The 19,093-nt window shown below is 42.7% G+C and overlaps 3 protein-coding genes across 5 annotated transcripts; 2 read left to right on the top strand and 1 right to left on the bottom strand.

Annotated features, from left to right (window-relative positions):
- The first annotated feature begins 398 nt into the window (after positions 1-398).
- On the top strand, positions 399-5,171 carry LOC116614928. Of its 2 annotated transcripts, none has more exons than XM_032376525.2 (3): positions 399-887; positions 3,172-3,208; positions 3,784-3,854. In XM_032376525.2, exons 1-3 carry the CDS (start codon positions 742-744, stop codon positions 3,838-3,840), a joined length of 240 nt encoding a protein of 79 aa, XP_032232416.1. In that variant the 5' UTR covers positions 399-741; the 3' UTR covers positions 3,841-3,854. The 2 variants fall into 2 exon arrangements, with proteins under 2 accessions (XP_032232416.1, XP_032232415.1); XM_032376524.2 differs by having other exon boundaries at positions 564-1,295; positions 3,784-5,171.
- A 1,407-nt stretch (positions 5,172-6,578) lies between these two features.
- LOC5507794 (eukaryotic translation initiation factor 3 subunit F) lies at positions 6,579-19,091 on the bottom strand. Its single transcript, XM_001628360.3, has 8 exons — positions 18,879-19,091; positions 10,297-10,376; positions 9,597-9,734; positions 9,108-9,199; positions 8,502-8,577; positions 8,254-8,314; positions 7,729-7,842; positions 6,579-6,704 (listed from the first exon to the last, which is right to left on the bottom strand). The coding sequence occupies exons 1-8, from the start codon at positions 19,059-19,061 to the stop codon at positions 6,624-6,626; spliced, it is 825 nt and encodes a 274-aa protein (XP_001628410.1). The 5' UTR covers positions 19,062-19,091; the 3' UTR covers positions 6,579-6,623.
- Positions 10,515-17,978, top strand: LOC116618484. 2 transcript variants are annotated; one of them, XR_007313664.1, is made up of 2 exons: positions 10,515-17,816; positions 17,919-17,978. XR_007313664.1 is itself a non-coding variant. In XM_048732274.1 (2 exons), the coding sequence occupies exon 2, from the start codon at positions 11,232-11,234 to the stop codon at positions 17,373-17,375; it is 6,144 nt and encodes a 2,047-aa protein (XP_048588231.1). In that variant the 5' UTR covers positions 10,515-10,924; positions 11,027-11,231; the 3' UTR covers positions 17,376-17,978. The 2 variants fall into 2 exon arrangements, 1 of the variants encoding a protein (XP_048588231.1); XM_048732274.1 differs by having other exon boundaries at positions 10,515-10,924; positions 11,027-17,978.
- Positions 19,092-19,093: the final 2 nt, after the last annotated feature.

Below are 19,093 nucleotides of genomic sequence, written 5' to 3'. Positions count from 1 at the left end.
AGAACAATTTGGTCCACTAAGAAAATTTTGCCAAAAATTGTCGTTCTTGTCAATTGCAGTCACTTCCATATAAGGAAAATAATATATTCCATATTTGGAACAAATGGATGGTTCTTGGCATTTTTAAGGTTGCCGTACCGCAGGTGCTTCGTAAACTTTATGACTTGTAATCATAAGATACAAACAGTGACTGTGACCATCTCTAGCCAATGGAAAAGTCTCTGAAAAGAAACTAAGATTCCTTGGTACCAGACCCCCAAAACGACAACGTTTTCTTAATATGCGGGTTTCGCACCCCATCAAGAAAAATCCTGGGTACGGGCCTGATATTTATTGGCTATTACCTTAGAGTGTATCTGCATGCTTGTGTAAACATCCCACCTCGCAGCTTAGCATGATCATCTTTAAGCCTTTTAATTGGAAATGCGTAAAAAATCGCCTTTTCAGTGAGATAGACCTACAACCTTTTTCCGCAATCTAAGAAGAGTATGTTTACATTCATTTTCAATCTTCTTGGTTCTAAGTTAAAAGCATTTTCACATCGAAATCAAAGAAAAATTTATTGTTTCGTTGGGTGTCACACCCAATGACGTTTTGGCCTCTATTTTACTTGAAACTCGTGCCATTGATAAGATAGTTCGGATCAGATGTTGATGTTCGGCGAGGAAAAAAGTGTTATTTGAGACCTCTTGCCATTCAAGCAATAAATTGATTTTGAAAGTTGAAATAACCAAACCAAGTATGACTGACAAGCCAGCTGGCTTACGTATATACGCAGCAAAATTGTTTATTCAAATTGTTTGCGCTGTAAACCACACCTCCTCTTCTGTATCAACAAGGGGAAACTTCCAGCGCTCATGTAAAGACTTTCGAGCAAGTCATTCGAGGTAAATATGAAAACTACAAATTGGATGCGACTTGACGCTTTAGTCTTCGTTTGCTTTGCAGTCGTTACTTTTTCAGTTATGAAATACGGAAAAACAGAATGCCAGGATCGAAAAGAACCCACGTTTGAAAGTTTACTGGAATCTCACAGGTTTCCGGGGAAAAAGATCCTCTCGGAGGGAATGGCTTTCCGGAAAACTAAAGTGTTGACACCTTTAGATTGCTTGGATGTGTGTCTCAGGACAGGGGATTTGTGTGCCTCGTTCAGCTATCGCAAAAGTTGGAATACAAGGAGAAATATAAAACAATATCGATGCGTCATATATCGCTCGATCGATAACTCTGATCTGATGCTGACATATGCGACAAACTTTACTTATTATAACATAAGCTACGCAATGATAAGCGAGGTAAGGAAAAAAAACACGCAATAATTTCCGTGCTCACAGCGAAAACATGATCAAAATAGCCAGCATTGGCCATTTTTACTGTCGTAAATTGGGGTTAAAAGCACAAAATGATGGAGTGAATATTAAAAACGGGTTGAAATAGAAAGTAAAAATTATAAAGTAAATGGATGTGAATAAGAAATATCATAGATGTGTTTAGTGAATATTATGGTAAAAATATAAATAACTAGGGAAGAGTAACTTCAAATAGATGAATAACGGAAATTATATAGAGATAAATAATAACTACCGTCTACAAAATTATCACCTTTACCCCCAGAAAACATATATAGTGCCAGCCAAAACCTATTCTTTGTTACTTAAAAAGTTGTCTTTTCAATTCCCTTTCATTTGACAAGAGCATATCCGCTACTATTTTGTCTATTGTATTTATTAGCCGGCAAGTTTGCAGTTGTGGATAAAAAAGATAAAAAAGCTGCGATTATTTTCATATTATTGAGTCCTTTTGAAACAAATATCAAAAGGCAAAAAAACTAAAAACTCTTCCGCCTACAAATAAGTTATAGCACCGATAATAATGTAGGCCTATAAACAGATTAAAGACAAATTTTGCGAGAAAGAAAAATCTTTGACCATTATTTTATTCGGTATGATTCCCAGTGATCTGATAGATGGAGGATTTATTGACTCAGGTGGTTCAAATGTGTATTTTTCTCAGGGCAATCAGCCCTAAGGATTAACATTAATTCATAGAAAATGTATAGCCAAATTTGATTTTGTTTTAGACTTTGCTCTTTGCTTATTGAGCGTAGAGCTTTTGATGGTCAATTGTCAGGGTGTATTTGTACCGAGGAAAGCCGACACTGATTATAAGAAATCAATTGCAGCGCTTCAAACAAAAGCTGTAGTTTAATTGCGAAAATTATACACACGTTATAGTTTGGCATTAAATGATGAAAACAATTTTTTAGTTTTCCAAAATCAATAGTTGCAAAATTATAATAGTTGCTCGCTTACATTGTTTTCACCCTAAATTTTACTATTGTTTCTATGCTGGACTGAGTCTGCCCTGAAGAAGTTTTATTAAAGACGAAAACTTGGAAGAGTCGAATTCCAGTTTTTGGTGTATTGTATTCATTCTTCTGGTTCACGAACCCGACTATTTGGGTTGTTTGTATGTATTTGTTTTTTGGATGGAATAGAATAGCGAACCTATCATGATGATTATATGAATTTAAATGGCGATAATTTTGCACATTTATTGAGAAAACACACATTTTAATATCGCGGTGGGTTTTCCGGCAAACCCGAAAATTTTGCCGTAATGGCTTTATAGATCTATGATCTAGAAGAGAGGCTTACCCTATTGTTCTTTATTTTCGCGCGTCTTAAATTTCGCGACAATTTTCTCGGCATATTTCGCGAGTCTTTTATTTCGCGATGCGGAGAGAAATTGTGTTTGCAGGAGATTTAATTTCGCGATAGTTGACATGCGAAATGAACGATATACACCAGGAGCAAGGCGATAATGGAAAGATACAAGACGCTAGTAAAGTACACGCTATAAGGAACCGGAGGACGGTCGATTTGTTGAAGAAGATGACAGGCGAATCTAAATCTAGGAAAAAAAAAATAAAATAAATGATGGCACCTTGTACCAAGGCTTGTATATACGTTGTTTATAGGACCCTTGAAAACATAAATATATGATTTTGTCCATTAAAATTCGCGAGATCAAAGTTAGTGCTCTCCTTATTTTTCGCGAGTATTTTTAAATACTCGAATTTTTAAACAATCGTTTCATTTTTCTTGTATTCATGATTTCGTAAATTATGTCATGCTATTGATTGTTGTGTTTTTATTCTACTATTCGCAGATTTTGCGAAACACAAGCTCATGTGAAACCAGCAGTGGTAAGTAAAATGCCTGTTAGCGTTTCTCGACTAAGAGTTTCTCGGAGCTTTCAATATGGGAAGGATGCAAGAGCAAGCACATAATTTGAATTCTTATTTAAAAACAACAACCAAAATACTTAGCGAACGCAACAAAATGGGGAAGTAAAAATGAGTGTGTGGGCAGGATTGAATAAAATTTTGATACGCCTTTTATCTCCTCTCGTCCATGAAGGCGATTCCTGTCATATTCCAGTGTTATTTCGGTGAAAAAGTTGAAAACAAACAAAACAAACTATTCAGGGATTTAGCTTTCCTTGAGTATATTTGCCAATCTTACTTACTTGCTTTCTTCTTTCGAGTTATTTTACGTGATCTCTTTTCATTCCTACCGAGTTGGCAAAACAACAAGACGCAACCGGCGGGGGTGTAGGACAAAATAAAAGGAGCAAATCCTCACGCGCAGTGGTGGGGTGGTGGTTACTAAAAATAGCCAGGATGGGAATGGACATTGCGCGCGGTTTATACCAAAGTGTCCCTCTCTTATCTTATGCTTTCTTGATCTCTGTAATCATCTTTTTTTTTTTTTTTTAAAGCGAGCCAGAGTCAAAGTAATCCAAGTGGTCGTTAGAAGACTAAAGATCAGCCTGTAAGCGGGCATTCTTCGGAAATGTTTTGTTTTTGACCATCGGGACTCCTTTGGCGCGAAAAGGACGCGGAGCACTGGATCAGCTTGCACGCCGCCATGGCCTTTAGCGTGCAAGCGTTTCCGTGGGGTTTCAGCGGAAATAGAGTGAGCGAAGAGTAGGCCGCGCGGAGAATAGGGGCTAAGGAAGGGGAGAGAAGGAGGAGAGACCTTCACCCCTGGCCCCATTCTTTGTTGAAAAACAAAACTTTCCAAATAAAGCCTAGGTAGAGATGATAATAGGAATATGAAAAATAGAACATCGAGGAATAGGTGGCACCATTTTATATGAGCCACATTAATTCAAAATGACAATGCAGAAAACATACGAGGAGCGGATCTAGAAGGGGGGCTCCCACTCATTGTTCTTCCGTAGATGTCCTTATATTTCTTGTTATTTATAAGACAAATGTCCGAAAATAGGGGGGGGGGAGGCGGGGCCCGCGATCCGCCTAGATCCGCCCTGCTTACCGCTATTCCAAATAACATTGCACTCGAGAACCCATGTGTCGTACGTAGCCCAAAGTGGTTCATGGGTAGCGTATAAATGTCTGACTCCGCGTGGCTCTGAAAGCCATGTCAGTGTTTACTAGCCTCGTCCCTTTGCTTCTCGGCGGGCCTATCACGCTCTACATGGCTATGACATCACTGAAAGTGTGAGTGCGCGCAAAGCATAATGGAGCTGACAGCCAGGGAGTAGCCTGGGGACGAGGCCAAGTGTTTACAGGCACATAAACAACGCTGCTAAAGCTTTACCAACCTGGATTTGGTTTTATTTACACTAATATTTGCTTATTTATTTGATTTCCATGAAGCATGCGTTATGACACATGAATTCTCGAAGTGCAACCTTATTTAAAATAAAAGAACGTAGTGCAAATGGAGAGGCCAAATTGTAGTTTTAAGGGCAATCACTAATTATGGGTTATGTGTAAGAAAAAAGATGATAAGTTAACTATTCGCGTAAGTTATTCGTGCATTTTATAGCAATACGACGAGTTGTATTTTTAGCAGAACTCTGATTTGGTAGCCATTGCATTTGTCATTTGCCTTCACAACATTTGAAATAGAGGTATATAAAAGAACAGTTAGGCAAGTGTGCAATGTAAAATTTAAATTAACGAAATTCTAGGATAGTCGTTTAGCTATATGATATCGACCCCTCAACTGGCCTGTACCGGCCTTGAGAAGTACCCACAACCCAAAAAAATCATATAAATACAAAGAAAAAAAAAACAAGATGAAGATACTCAGGCATCAGTCTAAGGAATAAATGGTGTTGAAGATATGCGACCATAACCACGGTGATAGCATCTTCTCTTTAGCTAAATAATAGCTTAGGTTCTTTGACAAATTTCAAAACAAGGGGAAAAAAGCAGAATCACCCCTCTCAATACAACTCTCAAAATACAACACAACGGAGAGAGATTAGCAAACACAGCTCAAGACACAAATAGATACCTTTATTCTGATCCTTTAGGTCGGTTTCCATGGTTTCAAAACACAATGTCCACTCCTTGAAGGCTTGTAAAACCACAGGTAGCTCTTTATTTGTCCCTATTGATATTTACGGCAAACATAGGGATAAAAACAAAAAGTAAAAAATAACTAGTTGTTGAAAAGACGTGTGTAGTCTAGTGTTGTGTTTATGTTTACTTTTTGCGTGTTCTCTGGCCGTATTAAAACGCCTTTTTCAAGATTTAAACTCTCACCAGAACGAAGTGAAAGGTAGGCAAGTATTTTTGGACATACCTCACGTTCCGTCCTAAAAAACATTCTGGTAAGAGTAGCCTGCTGCCGAATCTCCGGAGAGCCGGCTATGGTAAGAGTTCAAATAGTGAATCTTTAAACTTGTAAAAGGCGCTTAAATACGGCCAGAGATTATGCAAAACGTAAACATCACACTAGACAACACGTCTTTTCAACAAGATTTTTTTTTTCACTTATTCTGGTTTTTATGTTTACCGTGAATATCAATAGGGACAAATAAAGAGCTTTTAAGCTTAAAAGCTACCTGTGGTGATACCTCTTGGATGCCATTACCGATTGCAAAGCCTCCTGGGAGATCAGGGATGAAAATCCATGAGGGGAGGTCCAGCCCACACTCCTTTCCACAAAGTCAGACGATCCTTTTCACCCAAAAGCCAATTAAATTAATTCCAGGTCAAAAACATGCCCAGAATAGCAGTGTAAACAATTTTGGAATCAATTTGGTTTCAGAAAAGACAGCATTTAGGAGAGCTGTGGTGATTCATTGGAAAATTCTTTTCTCTTCTAGGCCAAGCCAAACATAAAAAATCACCATGAATCTACTATTGCTTGCAAATATCCATAAGCACAGCACTCAATTATGTCTCAATAGACTTCATGATGTCCTAGGACACTCTCCCAATGTGCTCATAGCTGTATTTTTTATGAAAAATACAAGCAACCATCAATTTGTGCTTGTATTAGCACAGCAGCAAGAGATTCAAAATGGAAAGCTAGGATACCGGTGACTAGGTGCAGTGGTGTTTGACTTTGACGGGCTGTATAAAAAATAGGGGGGGGGGTATCTGTTTTCAGTCTGTTTTTGTAAATTCAGCTCAAAAATAGCCAGGAGTCAATGGGTTTAGTAAGTCCTCGCGGGTCCCTTACACCTTGGAACTCATTAGGAACTATTCCAGAAGTAATGATATTTCCAAAAAAGAAAAAGACACCACACTGTACAGTAAGAGATATTTAATTTGAAGTGATCTTCATAGTTAAATTCTATAGGATAGCGTTCAGCTTTTCTCCAAGTGCGAGTTGTGTTTTGCACAAGCTTGATAAATAGACGATCATCAGTAAATCCTGAAAAAAAAAGTGGAATTTCAACACAGTCTGCAAGAAAATAGGAGAGTTCTAGTAAAGAAATACAGTAAAAGTAGGAAATAGAAGTGTTTAGACGAAAAAGAACATATTTTTATTTATGTTGTAGAAAAAAATGCTCTGATGTAGTGTTTTTTGTTGTTGCTTTTTAATTATGAAGTTCCAGGAAAAAAAGGCCCATGGTGAAGTTTCCTGGCACAAACTATCAACCTGCAGGATTTTCCCTTGGAAAATGACAAAAGGGATCCCCCCTTCTCCCCCAGAAAACAGCGCTAACTTTACCCTAGTACTGTCATTTTGTGGGGATCAACACCTTGTGTTTTACAGTATTGTAACTTTAAGAGTCTCTGTCAGCAAACATTTCGTCATCCTAGCAAAGTATAAAGTGTGATAAAGCATCCATTCCCTTGTTAGCTTCGTTGTTGATATTTCCGAGTGAATTTAATAAATGTATAACCCTTTTTTATGGTTATTTTGAGAATTACGACATTTCCCTTCATTATTGAAAAAGTACAACAACAAAGAAATGGGTGACTATGGCTCTTTAGTTTTGCTTGAGATGGCCACAGCCTACTCTTTTCATCCTCGGAAACCCAGCGTTTCTAGGTCACATGGGCGAGAACGAGACGGAAGAAGGCTGGCGGTGGGGGAGGGGGTAGGAGCTTGGAGGGAAGAGAATCGCGCCTCATTAGGCTGACCTCGTGACCCTGGTTACCTGAGGATGTACTTTTTTCTGCTATTATTTTTTCAACCTATTCCCACCTGTTACAGCGTGACCACCTTGACAGTTTTAGAATGTAAGCCAATGAATTAAAGAAAAGTGCCATCGGATTGACATGGACTTCATAGCCAACAAGTGGAGCATAGAAATGTTTCAATGCATATCATAGCATGTCAGAATCCTCCTAGTTATGATTCTCACATGCTAATTGGCAAACTCTTTTGAACCTTGTATTGATGGCCACAGTAGCGCACATCACACCACTTTAATCCCCACAAATTTTACCTGCATGTTGCTATTGAGCATGGCTTCAAATTCCTCAGCAGTCATCTTGGGCACAGAGTTCACGAAGCTTGTCAAGTCCCTCCCAACTACATTATCAGCAGGAACACTTCCAGCCTACAAAATTACAGATGCAATATCTTGCTTTACAAAAATCATCCCTGGATATATATATATCTCAAAAGACATTGTTTTACAGAGTCTGGAAAGGCATTTAAATTATCAAGGATTTGCAAGAGTTCAATGGAAAAAAGGATTTCTTTTTATTTAAACATTGAATAATAAAGTCCTGGTTAGTAATGTTTTATAGTGTGTTCCAATCACATTTTGTTTACTTTACACTCTTCAATCTATAAATTATTGGTTGATTAAGATAAGCTTTTAGCTGGAAATTATTTAAAACAAAATTCTTTGAAACATTATTACGGTAACACTAGCCCTTCATTGAAGCAAAAGAAACTGAAGTTAGATGGGGTATGGTATTTATAGTTGTAGTGTGCAGACAATACGTAGTAGGAGATAACTTACCAAAACTTCTTCAACATATGTTATTACTGTCTCAAGCATTTCAAGTAGACGATCTGTTGCTCTAAAGGAAAAAACATAACACAGTATTACACAGCTTGAAAAAGGAGACAAAGATCTCAAATCTTGCCATAATAATTGTTTGTTAAACAATAAAAGGAAACCCCCCAAAAATAGGATATGACAGAAAAACCCAGCACTAAGCATTTTGACTTGTTTTTTTTAAAAAATCTGGTCACTATTGTACTTACCCTGTGACATGCTGCATATCAGATATTAGAGACACAGCCTTTTTTGGAGTGCTTTTTGTTCTTTGTAACACATCCACTGTAAAACAATATAAATCCATCATGACTATACAGTATAAAAACAAGCCTCTTGATTTTCTTTCTTGGAGAAATAAAAGTGATAAGAAGGACAGCAAAAAGTAGCAGGAATTACCGTATTTACTCATGTGTAATACTTTTTTTCCCATGAAAATGACCTCCAAAATCAGGTTTTATTATACATAAAACATTTGCATAATAACAAAAACAATAGAAAGCTCTAAAAACAAAGTTTAATACTTAACAAATTCAATTGAAAATGTTGCATTGGCTTCCCACAAATCAGCCAATGGAAATTGATGCTATTTCACATTTGGTACTTGGCTAGGATGACAAAAAGGTGGCTGAATCATAAAAATACTTTCGAAAACCAAATCTTTCATCATTTTTTATAGATGACTTTTACTTTGCAATATTTTCAGTACTGTGAAATTCAATAAATTAAAGTGAAATGAAAATTTCATGTCATAAAAAGCAAAAGTTCAAGAATGCAACATAAAGCTTAGAGCAGAAAATTGAAAATTGAGTTACCTCCAACTTTTTCTGGTCCTGTGAGTTTGACTTCGCATGGGATCTGACTGAACATAGTGCCTTCTGTTTTACCGGGTACTCCCATTTTTACACTGAAACATTCAGGAAACATCACATTTATTGAATGGTGACAATAATGAGACTATAAAGAGTTGGTGCTACTCATTTCAGATGAAATGCATACAACTAATGGATGATTTTATAAAAGTCCAAGTTATGGAATAGAGAAAAAAATCAACACCAGGTTTAAGTTTAACAGTATGTTGTCTGCCTCCTAAAACAGATATATTTTGGCTGGTGTTTTAAGCATTAGCCCTTTTTTCTACATTACCCAAACAGACTGCCCACTTGTCTTTACACCACCACTTGATTTTGCTCAATGGATCAAGCTGCTCTAGCTCTGGTTCATGTGAACCATAAGTAAAATACCTAATCCCTTTGAACTATCTCACAAGCACTGAAATACTGCAATTTAGTTTCTCCTAACACCTTTGATAAGTCTTGATGCCCATCTTGAGTCCCTTGAGAGTTGTGTCAACTGTCATGTGAACTGGGTTATTCGTCTCTCTGGAATAGTACTCGTGAATGAGTAGGGAGTGCTCGGTAACGTCTGATCCTGTTGCATACCTGTGATTAATATAATAAAATTAAATAAATAAATAATGAAGATCAAAATAACAAACAACTCAATCCCAGGGGAACTCTGATAAAAACAGACAGGGGTGATTGTCAGCAGAATCAATTTTAAACCTAATGGATAGCACTTTGGGTGTGGTCAACAGAAATTCTTACCCCTAAGAGATAGCAAATTGGGTGTGATAGAAGGAATTTTAAAACCTAAGAGAAAGCAGAATTAAAAAATATTAAACAACCCTTAAGGAATATCAGTTGGTCGAAGTTTATACCCTGAGAGATAGCAGAATTGGAAAATTCCTTCAACAACCCATAAGGAATAGTAGTTGGTCTAGCCTAAAAGATAGGACAATCACCACCATCTACTTTTCTGGAGCGTCCCCTTGGGAACTCAATGCTTTTACTTTACAATACTATGTAGTATATTAGTAAACATCATCAATTTTAGATTTTTGGTGTCGAAAATGCACTAAACACACTCAATCAAATGATAAAATTAAGATCCCCATCCTTGATTAACACATAAATCATTTTTGTCAACATTAGGGGTACATACCATCCAACAATTTGCTCATTTGGGTTGGCTTTCTGACTGAGTTCATACATGCTCTTAGCATACTCCAGCTCAACTGCTACCTAGAATATAAGAAAGAACTTCGAATAAACATTGGAAAAAGATTATAACTATTTGGATTTTTAAAGAAAAAAAGCTAGAAAAAGGGGTGGGCTTCTTTGACTACAGATTCTACAAAAACCTTGTCTTTCATGAATTAGAGAGTGTGTTACAAATTGTTATGAACACTGAAAATACAAAAAAGAACGTTGATTTAAATTGAACGGATTAGATAGTTTAGACAATTGTTTAGTTAAGTTACCACGGCTTCCTCTGTTTCGAGCACAGCCGCCCTTTCCTATGATTAGACTGATAAGATTTATTGTAGTTTACGCATTTCCCTTTGAGTAAGAGTTTAGGAATGAGGCACGTCCTACTTTAGGACACGTCCCACCTGCCTATAAATTATAGTACCTATTTAGCAATCTTTAAGAGTTGAGCAGAGAAACCGAAGAGAGAAGAGTTGAGTTGAGAGCCAGAGAAGCAGAGTTAGAGAAGTCAGAGTGGAGTTTGAAGAGTTACAAGCTTACTTGGAGTTGTATTTCTTTAAGCCCCGGAGACGAGATCAGACGTAAGTTGAATTTGTAAATATTGATTTAGCCTTTTTGCGATTTACAGAACTGCCTGTAGTCCCTTTTTATCCTAAATTTGTGAATTGTTAATTACTTCATAGTTATCACCGCATGTGTTCGATAGTTGGACGAGTTGATTGTAATAAACGCTGTTAAATCAAGCTTGGATGACCGTTCTACACTGTGGTTGACACTAAAACGAGCCCACTGCACACTTCCCACAAGTCGCTGCTTTGGAACCGCTTACAGTGATAAGTCTGGTAGAAAACAACGTTGGAAGGTAGGCCCTTTCAAGTTTATACCGAGATGAGCGAGAGAGGAGATCCCGAACGGCACGGCGCTGAGACAGGCCGAATTACACGCCGAACCACAAAAATGACGCAAAAAGCCCTTCAAAACGCGATCGAGCGTAAAAGTATCGAGATTGACAGGTCTAAAAGAAGGCTCCTTAGCGTTATCGAAACATCTAAAAGTCTAAGCCATGATAGTAACTTAGATATAGTTTTGCACGACCTCACAACTGAGGTGCATCAATACGGGATGATTTTGCAACAGCTACTCGAGCTGCACGAACAAAATACTAACGGTGAACACGGACACGAGGTCCAACTCACCGAGGAAAACGAAATCCTAAAACTAGCCTTTAAAGAAATAGAGAGACTTAAGTATATGATAAGTGTTAAGCAAAGCGGTAAAGAGTTTGATGCGAAATCTGAGCGTTCGTATCGATCCTCGCGATCGTCCAGTTCTAGAGCAAGTAGCGCCCGCATAAAAGCTTTAGCAGAGGCGAGGGCCGCGCGCGAGGAAGCCGACTATGCACGCATTTTGGCCGAAAAACAAAAGGAACTCGCTATTCTAACTGCAGACAAAAACGCAGCAGTAGCCAAAGCAAAACTCGATGCGATAGAACAAGCGATAAACGAGGAGGAATTTGGGGAAGGGCCCGCAGAAAAAGAGAACGCAGAGAACTTCACGGGACAGTGGGTCCATTCCTCCCCCGCACTCGAAAGCGATACGCCAAATGTACGCAACGCCCTTGGGCCCAAAAACACGTCCGAACCACACACCCTGTCGTTATTCCACCTCCCACGGTCAGATAACGTACCAAAAGAATCAACCCCCGCTTTGCCCTATCGAGAGCACGTACAACCCCAAGACCGGATGTTTACCAATCACGGCCATGACAAAGACGTCAATTACCATCCAGTCATATCAACACCTGATAATCCGTACAGAGACATCACGCAAAGCCAACTAATGGATTCGCTAACGACGGTCAATAACCAAATAGTAACGAGCTTAGCCCGTCAACGTTTACCAATTTCTGAGCCAGATATATTTGACGGTGACGCCACGCTATTCCAGCCCTGGAAAAGAGCCTTCAAAGCTATGCTTTCTGATGCGATAGTTTCACCGACCCAAGAGATCAACTATCTAAGAAAATTCACCAGCGGCCCCCCGCAAGCCCTGGTCGACAATTACAGAAAGAGATTGCGTGATCCCGCAACGCTACTTGAGCAACTTTGGGTCGAATTAGAGAAGCGTTTTGGCAGTCCAGCGATGATAAGCAACTCTCTCCTAGAACGGCTGAAAAACGCCGCCCGCTTTAGTGAAAACCAGCCAGAAAAACTGCAACAGTTTGCCGATCTCTGCGCTGACGTCGAGAGCCAAGTCGCACAACTACCAGGCCTTGCCTGCCTTAATTTTGCGAACGCGATGCAGCCGGTAATCGATAAGCTACCAAAATCTATCTGCGCAAAATGGGAGAAAGAGATAGCGAATTTCTCTGACGCTAACGGCGGCGTTTACCCTCCATTTGAGCGTTTCGCGAAAATAATCCAAGGGCAGGCTAACATTAAAAACAACGCCAATGTTTTAGCCAGCAAGGCCACTACTACCGAAGTTACACCCTCCTCTGCGCACGCCCCCAGACCTCGCAGAGAGCAGAGAACGTTCAAAACTAACGCGCAGCCCCAAAGAAAAGGGAGGGAAGGACCCGAAAATAAAAAGGTAAACCGATGTCCCTATCATGAGAGAGACGGGCACACCCTAGCCGAATGCAAAACGTTCGCAGCTAAAACCGTCAGTGAGCGCAAAAAGTGGCTAACTGACGCTACCCTATGCTATCGCTGCCTCGATCCGTCACACTTTGCTCGCGACTGCCGCGCTCCTATACAGTGCGCAACCTGCGGCGACTTACGTCACAACACAGTGCTGCATAGAGACTCACCCCCTCCCAAGGACAACCCCGACCCCGAGAAGCCGGTCACCGCCAAATGCACTGCACTCTGCGACCCCGTCGGAGGGACATCCTGTAGCAAAATGGTCCTAGTAGACGTCTATAGCATACACAAACCATCTACCGCTCAGCGCATTTACGCCATTATCGACGAACAGAGTAACACCTCACTTATCACCAGCAAGCTCGCCGACGACCTTGGCGCCGATGGCCCTAGAGAAGTCTACTACCTGTCGACATGCAGCAACGAGAGAGAGGAAAAGAGTGGTAGACGAGTGACAGGCATCGAGGCACGATCAGTCAGCGGAGCTGCATTTTCGCTGCCTACACTCGTTGAGTGCGACGTCATCCCAGGGGACAAGCGCGAGATCCCCACACCTGAGATGGCGAGGAGCTTCAAGCACCTTAAACCAATCGCCGACCAGATACCCCCCCTAGACGATACGGCAGAGGTTCACCTCTTGATAGGTCGCGACGCGCCAGAACTACTGAAAGTGAGAGAGTTCAAAAACGGCCCCAGAGGAGCCCCGTGGGCACAGCGACTAGCCCTTGGATGGACCATCAGCGGCCAGATGTGCCTCGACTTCGCGAACGGTCCCGCACACATTCTGAACCGCCACACCCATGTGTCCAACCGTGAGCGACAGGAGACCGGGGACGAGAACTACGAGATAGTGCCGTGCCCCAACATGCTCAAAGTCGATATCCCAATTGACAGCGATAACGTCTTCAAGACAACTCGAGACGACAACGAACCAAGTCTATCTCGAGAAGACCGACAGTTCCTAGAGCTCATGGAGAAAGGTACACGCAAAAATTCAAGCGGTAATTGGCAGATGCCCCTACCCTTCCGCGTCCCAAACCAGACCATGCCGAACAACCGTGCACAAGCGATGCACCGATTAAAAGGACTCTTCAAGACATTCGAGAGAAAACCAGAGATGAAACGAGAGTACCTTGAGTTCATGGGAAAAATCCTTGAAAAAGGACACGCCTCCCCCGTCACCCGCGACGAGCCCCCGCCAAAACCAGGCCATTCCTGGTACCTAGCGCACTTCGCAACCTATCATAACACTAAACACACCATAAGAGTAGTTTTTGATAGCAGTTGCGAATTTCAAGGAATCTCACTGAATAAAGTACTTCTACCTGGTCCAGACTTAATGAATAACCTCATAGGCGTATTGATGCGTTTTCGAAAAGAAAACACCGGTGTCATGTGCGACGTAGAACAAATGTTTCACTCCTTTCATGTCGAACCCTCTCACAGAGATTTCCTCCGCTTCCTGTGGTTTGAAGAGAACAACCCAGAGAAACCGGTCACAGAGTACCGCATGAACGTTCATCTCTTTGGAAACGGCCCCAGTCCAGCGATAGCCACATACGGCCTCCGTAGAACTGCGTCGGATGGCGAGGAGGAGTATGGCGAGGAGTCAAAGAATTTTATCCGCCGCAACTTCTACGTCGATGACGGACTGGCTTCGCTTCCAACAGCCCAACAAGCGATAGATCTGGTTAAAAAAGCACAAGCCACCCTAGCTACGGCCAACCTCAGACTCCACAAGGTTGTATCCAACTCGGTAGAAGTCATGGAAGCATTCCCCGCTGATGACAGAGCAAAGGACGTGCGTGACCTTGACCTGCGCCAAGACGTCCTTCCCGCCCAAAGATCCCTTGGAGTGTACTGGGACCTAGAGACGGACGCGTTCACATTTAAGGTGACAGTTCCAGAAAAGCCTTTCACGAGAAGAGGGGTCTTGTCTATCGTAAACTCCGTATACGACCCTCTAGGTCTAGCGGTACCCGTGATGCTCGAGGGCAGGAAAATGCTGCAAAAGCTAGTGCTTATGGGTAAAAGAACAAGCAAAGACGACTCCCCCCTGGCATGGGATGACCCGCTCCCCACCGCGATGAAAGACCGATGGGCAAGATGGAAAGACTCGCTCCCAGACCTCCAAAATGTGTCGGTACCCCGCTGTCACCACCCAAAAATGTTTGGCACTGTCTCCACGGCAGAACTACATGCGTTCTCAGATGCGAGTCAAGACGCGATCGGGACCGCCGTTTACCTCCGACTCGTGAACGAAGCGAAAAAGGTATCCGTCTCCCTAGTGTATGGCCAAGCAAGAGTCGCACCAGCAAACTCAACCAGCATACCACGCCTAGAGCTATGTGGAGCAGTCCTAGCAGTACAAGCCGTACAAAAGGTAATGAGGGAGATCGACATCGAGATATCCCAAGTCAAGTACTACACCGACTCGAAGGTGGTACTCGGTTACATAACGAATGAAAGCCGGCGCTTTTATGTCTATGTAGCCAACAGAGTTCAACAGATAAGAAGCTTGTCTAACCCAGAGCAGTGGAGGTACGTGGAGACCGAGCTCAACCCCGCCGACCTAGCGACGCGAGGAGTACCCCCTAACAAACTAGGAGAAACCAGTTGGCTTAGTGGTCCCACATTTCTCAAAAATATAGAAACCGCTGACACCCCGAGTGAAGCATACTTACTCGACGCAAGCGACCCCGAGGTGCGCAAAGAAGTGATTTGCGCCAAAGTCAGCACAGATGAAGACACAAAGAAGCCGGGCCTTGGCGCACACCGATTCTTGAGATTCTCGACTCTGAAGTCCCTACAGCGCGGGATCGCCACCCTAATCGTGAAAGTTAAGAACTTCAAGAACAAAAGGGACACCAGAACCACTAGAGCCAACACGTTGAGCCATCGTCTCAGGGTACAAGGCGAGCAACAGAAGCGCAGAGCCCCTACAGTAGAGGAATTAGATCAGGCCTTGCGAGTCATTATACGTACAACACAGAGAGAAGCATTCAGCGCTGAACAGAAAGGCGCAAATACAGACCCCGAAAACCCAAGAGAAACAAAGAAAAACGCGAAGAAAGCCCTCAGAGGATCACCGCTATACCGCCTCGACCCATTCCTTGACAGTGACGGAATTCTGCGCGTCGGCGGCCGGCTTAGAAGAGCTGAGATGAGCTACGAACAGAAACACCCCGTCCTTCTACCCAGAAAGCACCATGTCTCACAACTAGTCGCCCTCCACCATCACGTCAAAGTGCACCACCAAGGCCGACTAATCACAAGCGGCGCCACACGCCAAGCCGGGTTCTGGCTGATTGGAGGCCACGCCACCGTCACAAAAGCCATCAAAGACTGCGTGACCTGCAAGAAGCTGAGGGGACGCCCACTAGAGCAACGAATGGCAGACCTGCCTCCCGACAGGACTGAAGTCTGCAGCCCGTTTACGAACGTCGGCTTCGACGTATTTGGGCCTTGGTCGGTGAAGTCACGAAAGACAAGAGGAGCCATAGCTAACGCGAAGCGCTGGGGACTAGTATTCACGTGCCTCAGCAGTAGAGCGATTCACATAGAGGTACTCGAGTCCATGGATGCTAGCGCTTTTATCTGCGCGCTTAGGAGGTTTTTCGCGCTGCGCGGCCCTGCTAAACTGCTTAGGTGTGATTGCGGCACTAATTTTGTAGGAGCTAAGACCGAACTCGATAGCGCAATGAAGGAGCTTAATAAAGAGGATGCAGAGAGATTCGTCAGAGAGCAAGGATGCGAGTGGATCTTCAACCCCCCACACGCGTCGCATTTCGGAGGTGTGTGGGAGAGACAGATCCGCACAATACGACGAGTCCTTGACGGCATGTTCGCAGAGCTAGGAGACCACCAACTGACGCATGATTTGCTAGTAACGCTAATGGCAGAGGTCGCTGCGATCGTGAACGCCAGGCCAATATCAGCTGTACCGATGGACACTGACCAGCCGCAGCCCCTCTCACCTGCGATGCTTCTAAGCATGAAAGAGCGCCCTACTGGACCCCCTCCAGGCCGTTTCTTGCCCACAGACATCTACGCACGTCGCCGCTGGAGACGCGTCCAGTACCTGGCGGAGCAGTTCTGGTCGAGATGGAGAAGGGAGTACCTCCAGAATCTCCAGCCCCGCCAGAAGTGGAACGGAGCAACGGAGAGTCTGCGCGCAGGCGATATCATACTACTAAGGGACGAGACGGAGCACCGCAACGACTGGCCACTAGGACGAGTAACAGAGGCGGTGAAGAGCGAGGACGGTAGAGTTAGGAAGGCGAAGGTAGAGGTAGTTAGAGACGGAGTCAAGAGGACCTACTTGCGCCCCATCAAGGAACTCATCCTGCTTATCCGCGCCGATGACGACAAAGAGAGCCAAGAGTAGGGTAGAAAAGATTAGAATAGCAAGGATCGAAATCCTTGGGCGAGGAGTGTTATGAACACTGAAAATACAAAAAAGAACGTTGATTTAAATTGAACGGATTAGATAGTTTAGACAATTGTTTAGTTAAGTTACCACGGCTTCCTCTGTTTCGAGCACAGCCGCCCTTTCCTATGATTAGACTGATAAGATTTATTGTAGTTTACGCATTTCCCTTTGAGTAAGAGTTTAGGAATGAGGCACGTCCTACTTTAGGACACGTCCCACCTGCCTATAAATTATAGTACCTATTTAGCAATCTTTAAGAGTTGAGCAGAGAAACCGAAGAGAGAAGAGTTGAGTTGAGAGCCAGAGAAGCAGAGTTAGAGAAGTCAGAGTGGAGTTTGAAGAGTTACAAGCTTACTTGGAGTTGTATTTCTTTAAGCCCCGGAGACGAGATCAGACGTAAGTTGAATTTGTAAATATTGATTTAGCCTTTTTGCGATTTACAGAACTGCCTGTAGTCCCTTTTTATCCTAAATTTGTGAATTGTTAATTACTTCATAGTTATCACCGCATGTGTTCGATAGTTGGACGAGTTGATTGTAATAAACGCTGTTAAATCAAGCTTGGATGACCGTTCTACACTGTGGTTGACACTAAAACGAGCCCACTGCACACTTCCCACAAGTCGCTGCTTTGGAACCGCTTACACAAATGAAATAGGTTTCAGCCAAAATATACCCTGGGTACCAAAGGTTTTAATAGTGAGGCTTGGAGCCTCTGGTACCCAGGGTAGCCAAAATAGAGTGGATTTTGTGTTTTTATGATCAGAATTTAGCCAAACAATCTCGGCTCCTATTGCCCTTGCCTAGACCTGCCACCCTTACAGACCCCTCCCTTGCCTAGACCTGCCACCCTTACAGACCCCTCCCTTGCCTAGACCTGCCACCCTTACAGACCCCTCCCTTGCCTAGACCTGCCACCCTTACAGACCCCTCCCTTGCCTAGACCTGCCACCCTTACAGACCCCTCCCTTGCCTAGACCTGCCACCCTTACAGACCCCTCCCTTGCCTAGACCTGCCACCCTTACAGAACCCTCCCTTGCCTAGACCTGCCACCCTTACAGACCCCTCCCTTGCCTAGACCTGCCACCCTTACAGACCCCTCCCTTGCTAATGTGGCAACCAAATGCCACAACCTAGGTAGACACTTGTTCATCTGATATTTATGTATATGTACAGGATTCCTACATTATATACAGAAACATAGGCATCGGGTCTCGGATTGCTCAAGTGTAACAAATCAGAGTTTCAAAATATTTGATTTTTATATCACATAAACACGACAAGTCATAGTCGTAATGAAATGGTCAGGTCAAACAACGAAAGAGTAAAAATAAAATATCTAAGAAAACAAGAGACAAATCAGTTATCCATAACCAAGGATTCATAGAGATAAAATGATATAAAAAGGACCGGGGTTTGGGATTTCGGAGGGGATTTCGGGGCCAAAATGAATCTTACTTCGTCGGCGGATTCGTTGTGTGGCACTCCGAAGCAACTCCTGATTTCGACGACTCCCTTGTCTACGGTCCCGAGAAGGGTGCCTATAACTCTTTTCGCGTCTTCATTTCGTCTCTCGAATGCGTCTACGACGCTAAATAAGACCACCGGGTGAATAAGGACTTTCGAGGCTCGAGCCGCCATCTTGGAAATTTAGTACATGTGGGTGGCTGAGC

The sequence above is a fragment of the Nematostella vectensis genome, chromosome 9, assembly GCF_932526225.1.
Source record: "Nematostella vectensis chromosome 9, jaNemVect1.1, whole genome shotgun sequence".
Classification (NCBI taxonomy): domain Eukaryota; kingdom Metazoa; phylum Cnidaria; class Anthozoa; order Actiniaria; family Edwardsiidae; genus Nematostella; species Nematostella vectensis.
Note: the sequence above shows the minus strand (reverse complement) of the source record. Positions and strands in the feature narration are given on the sequence as shown.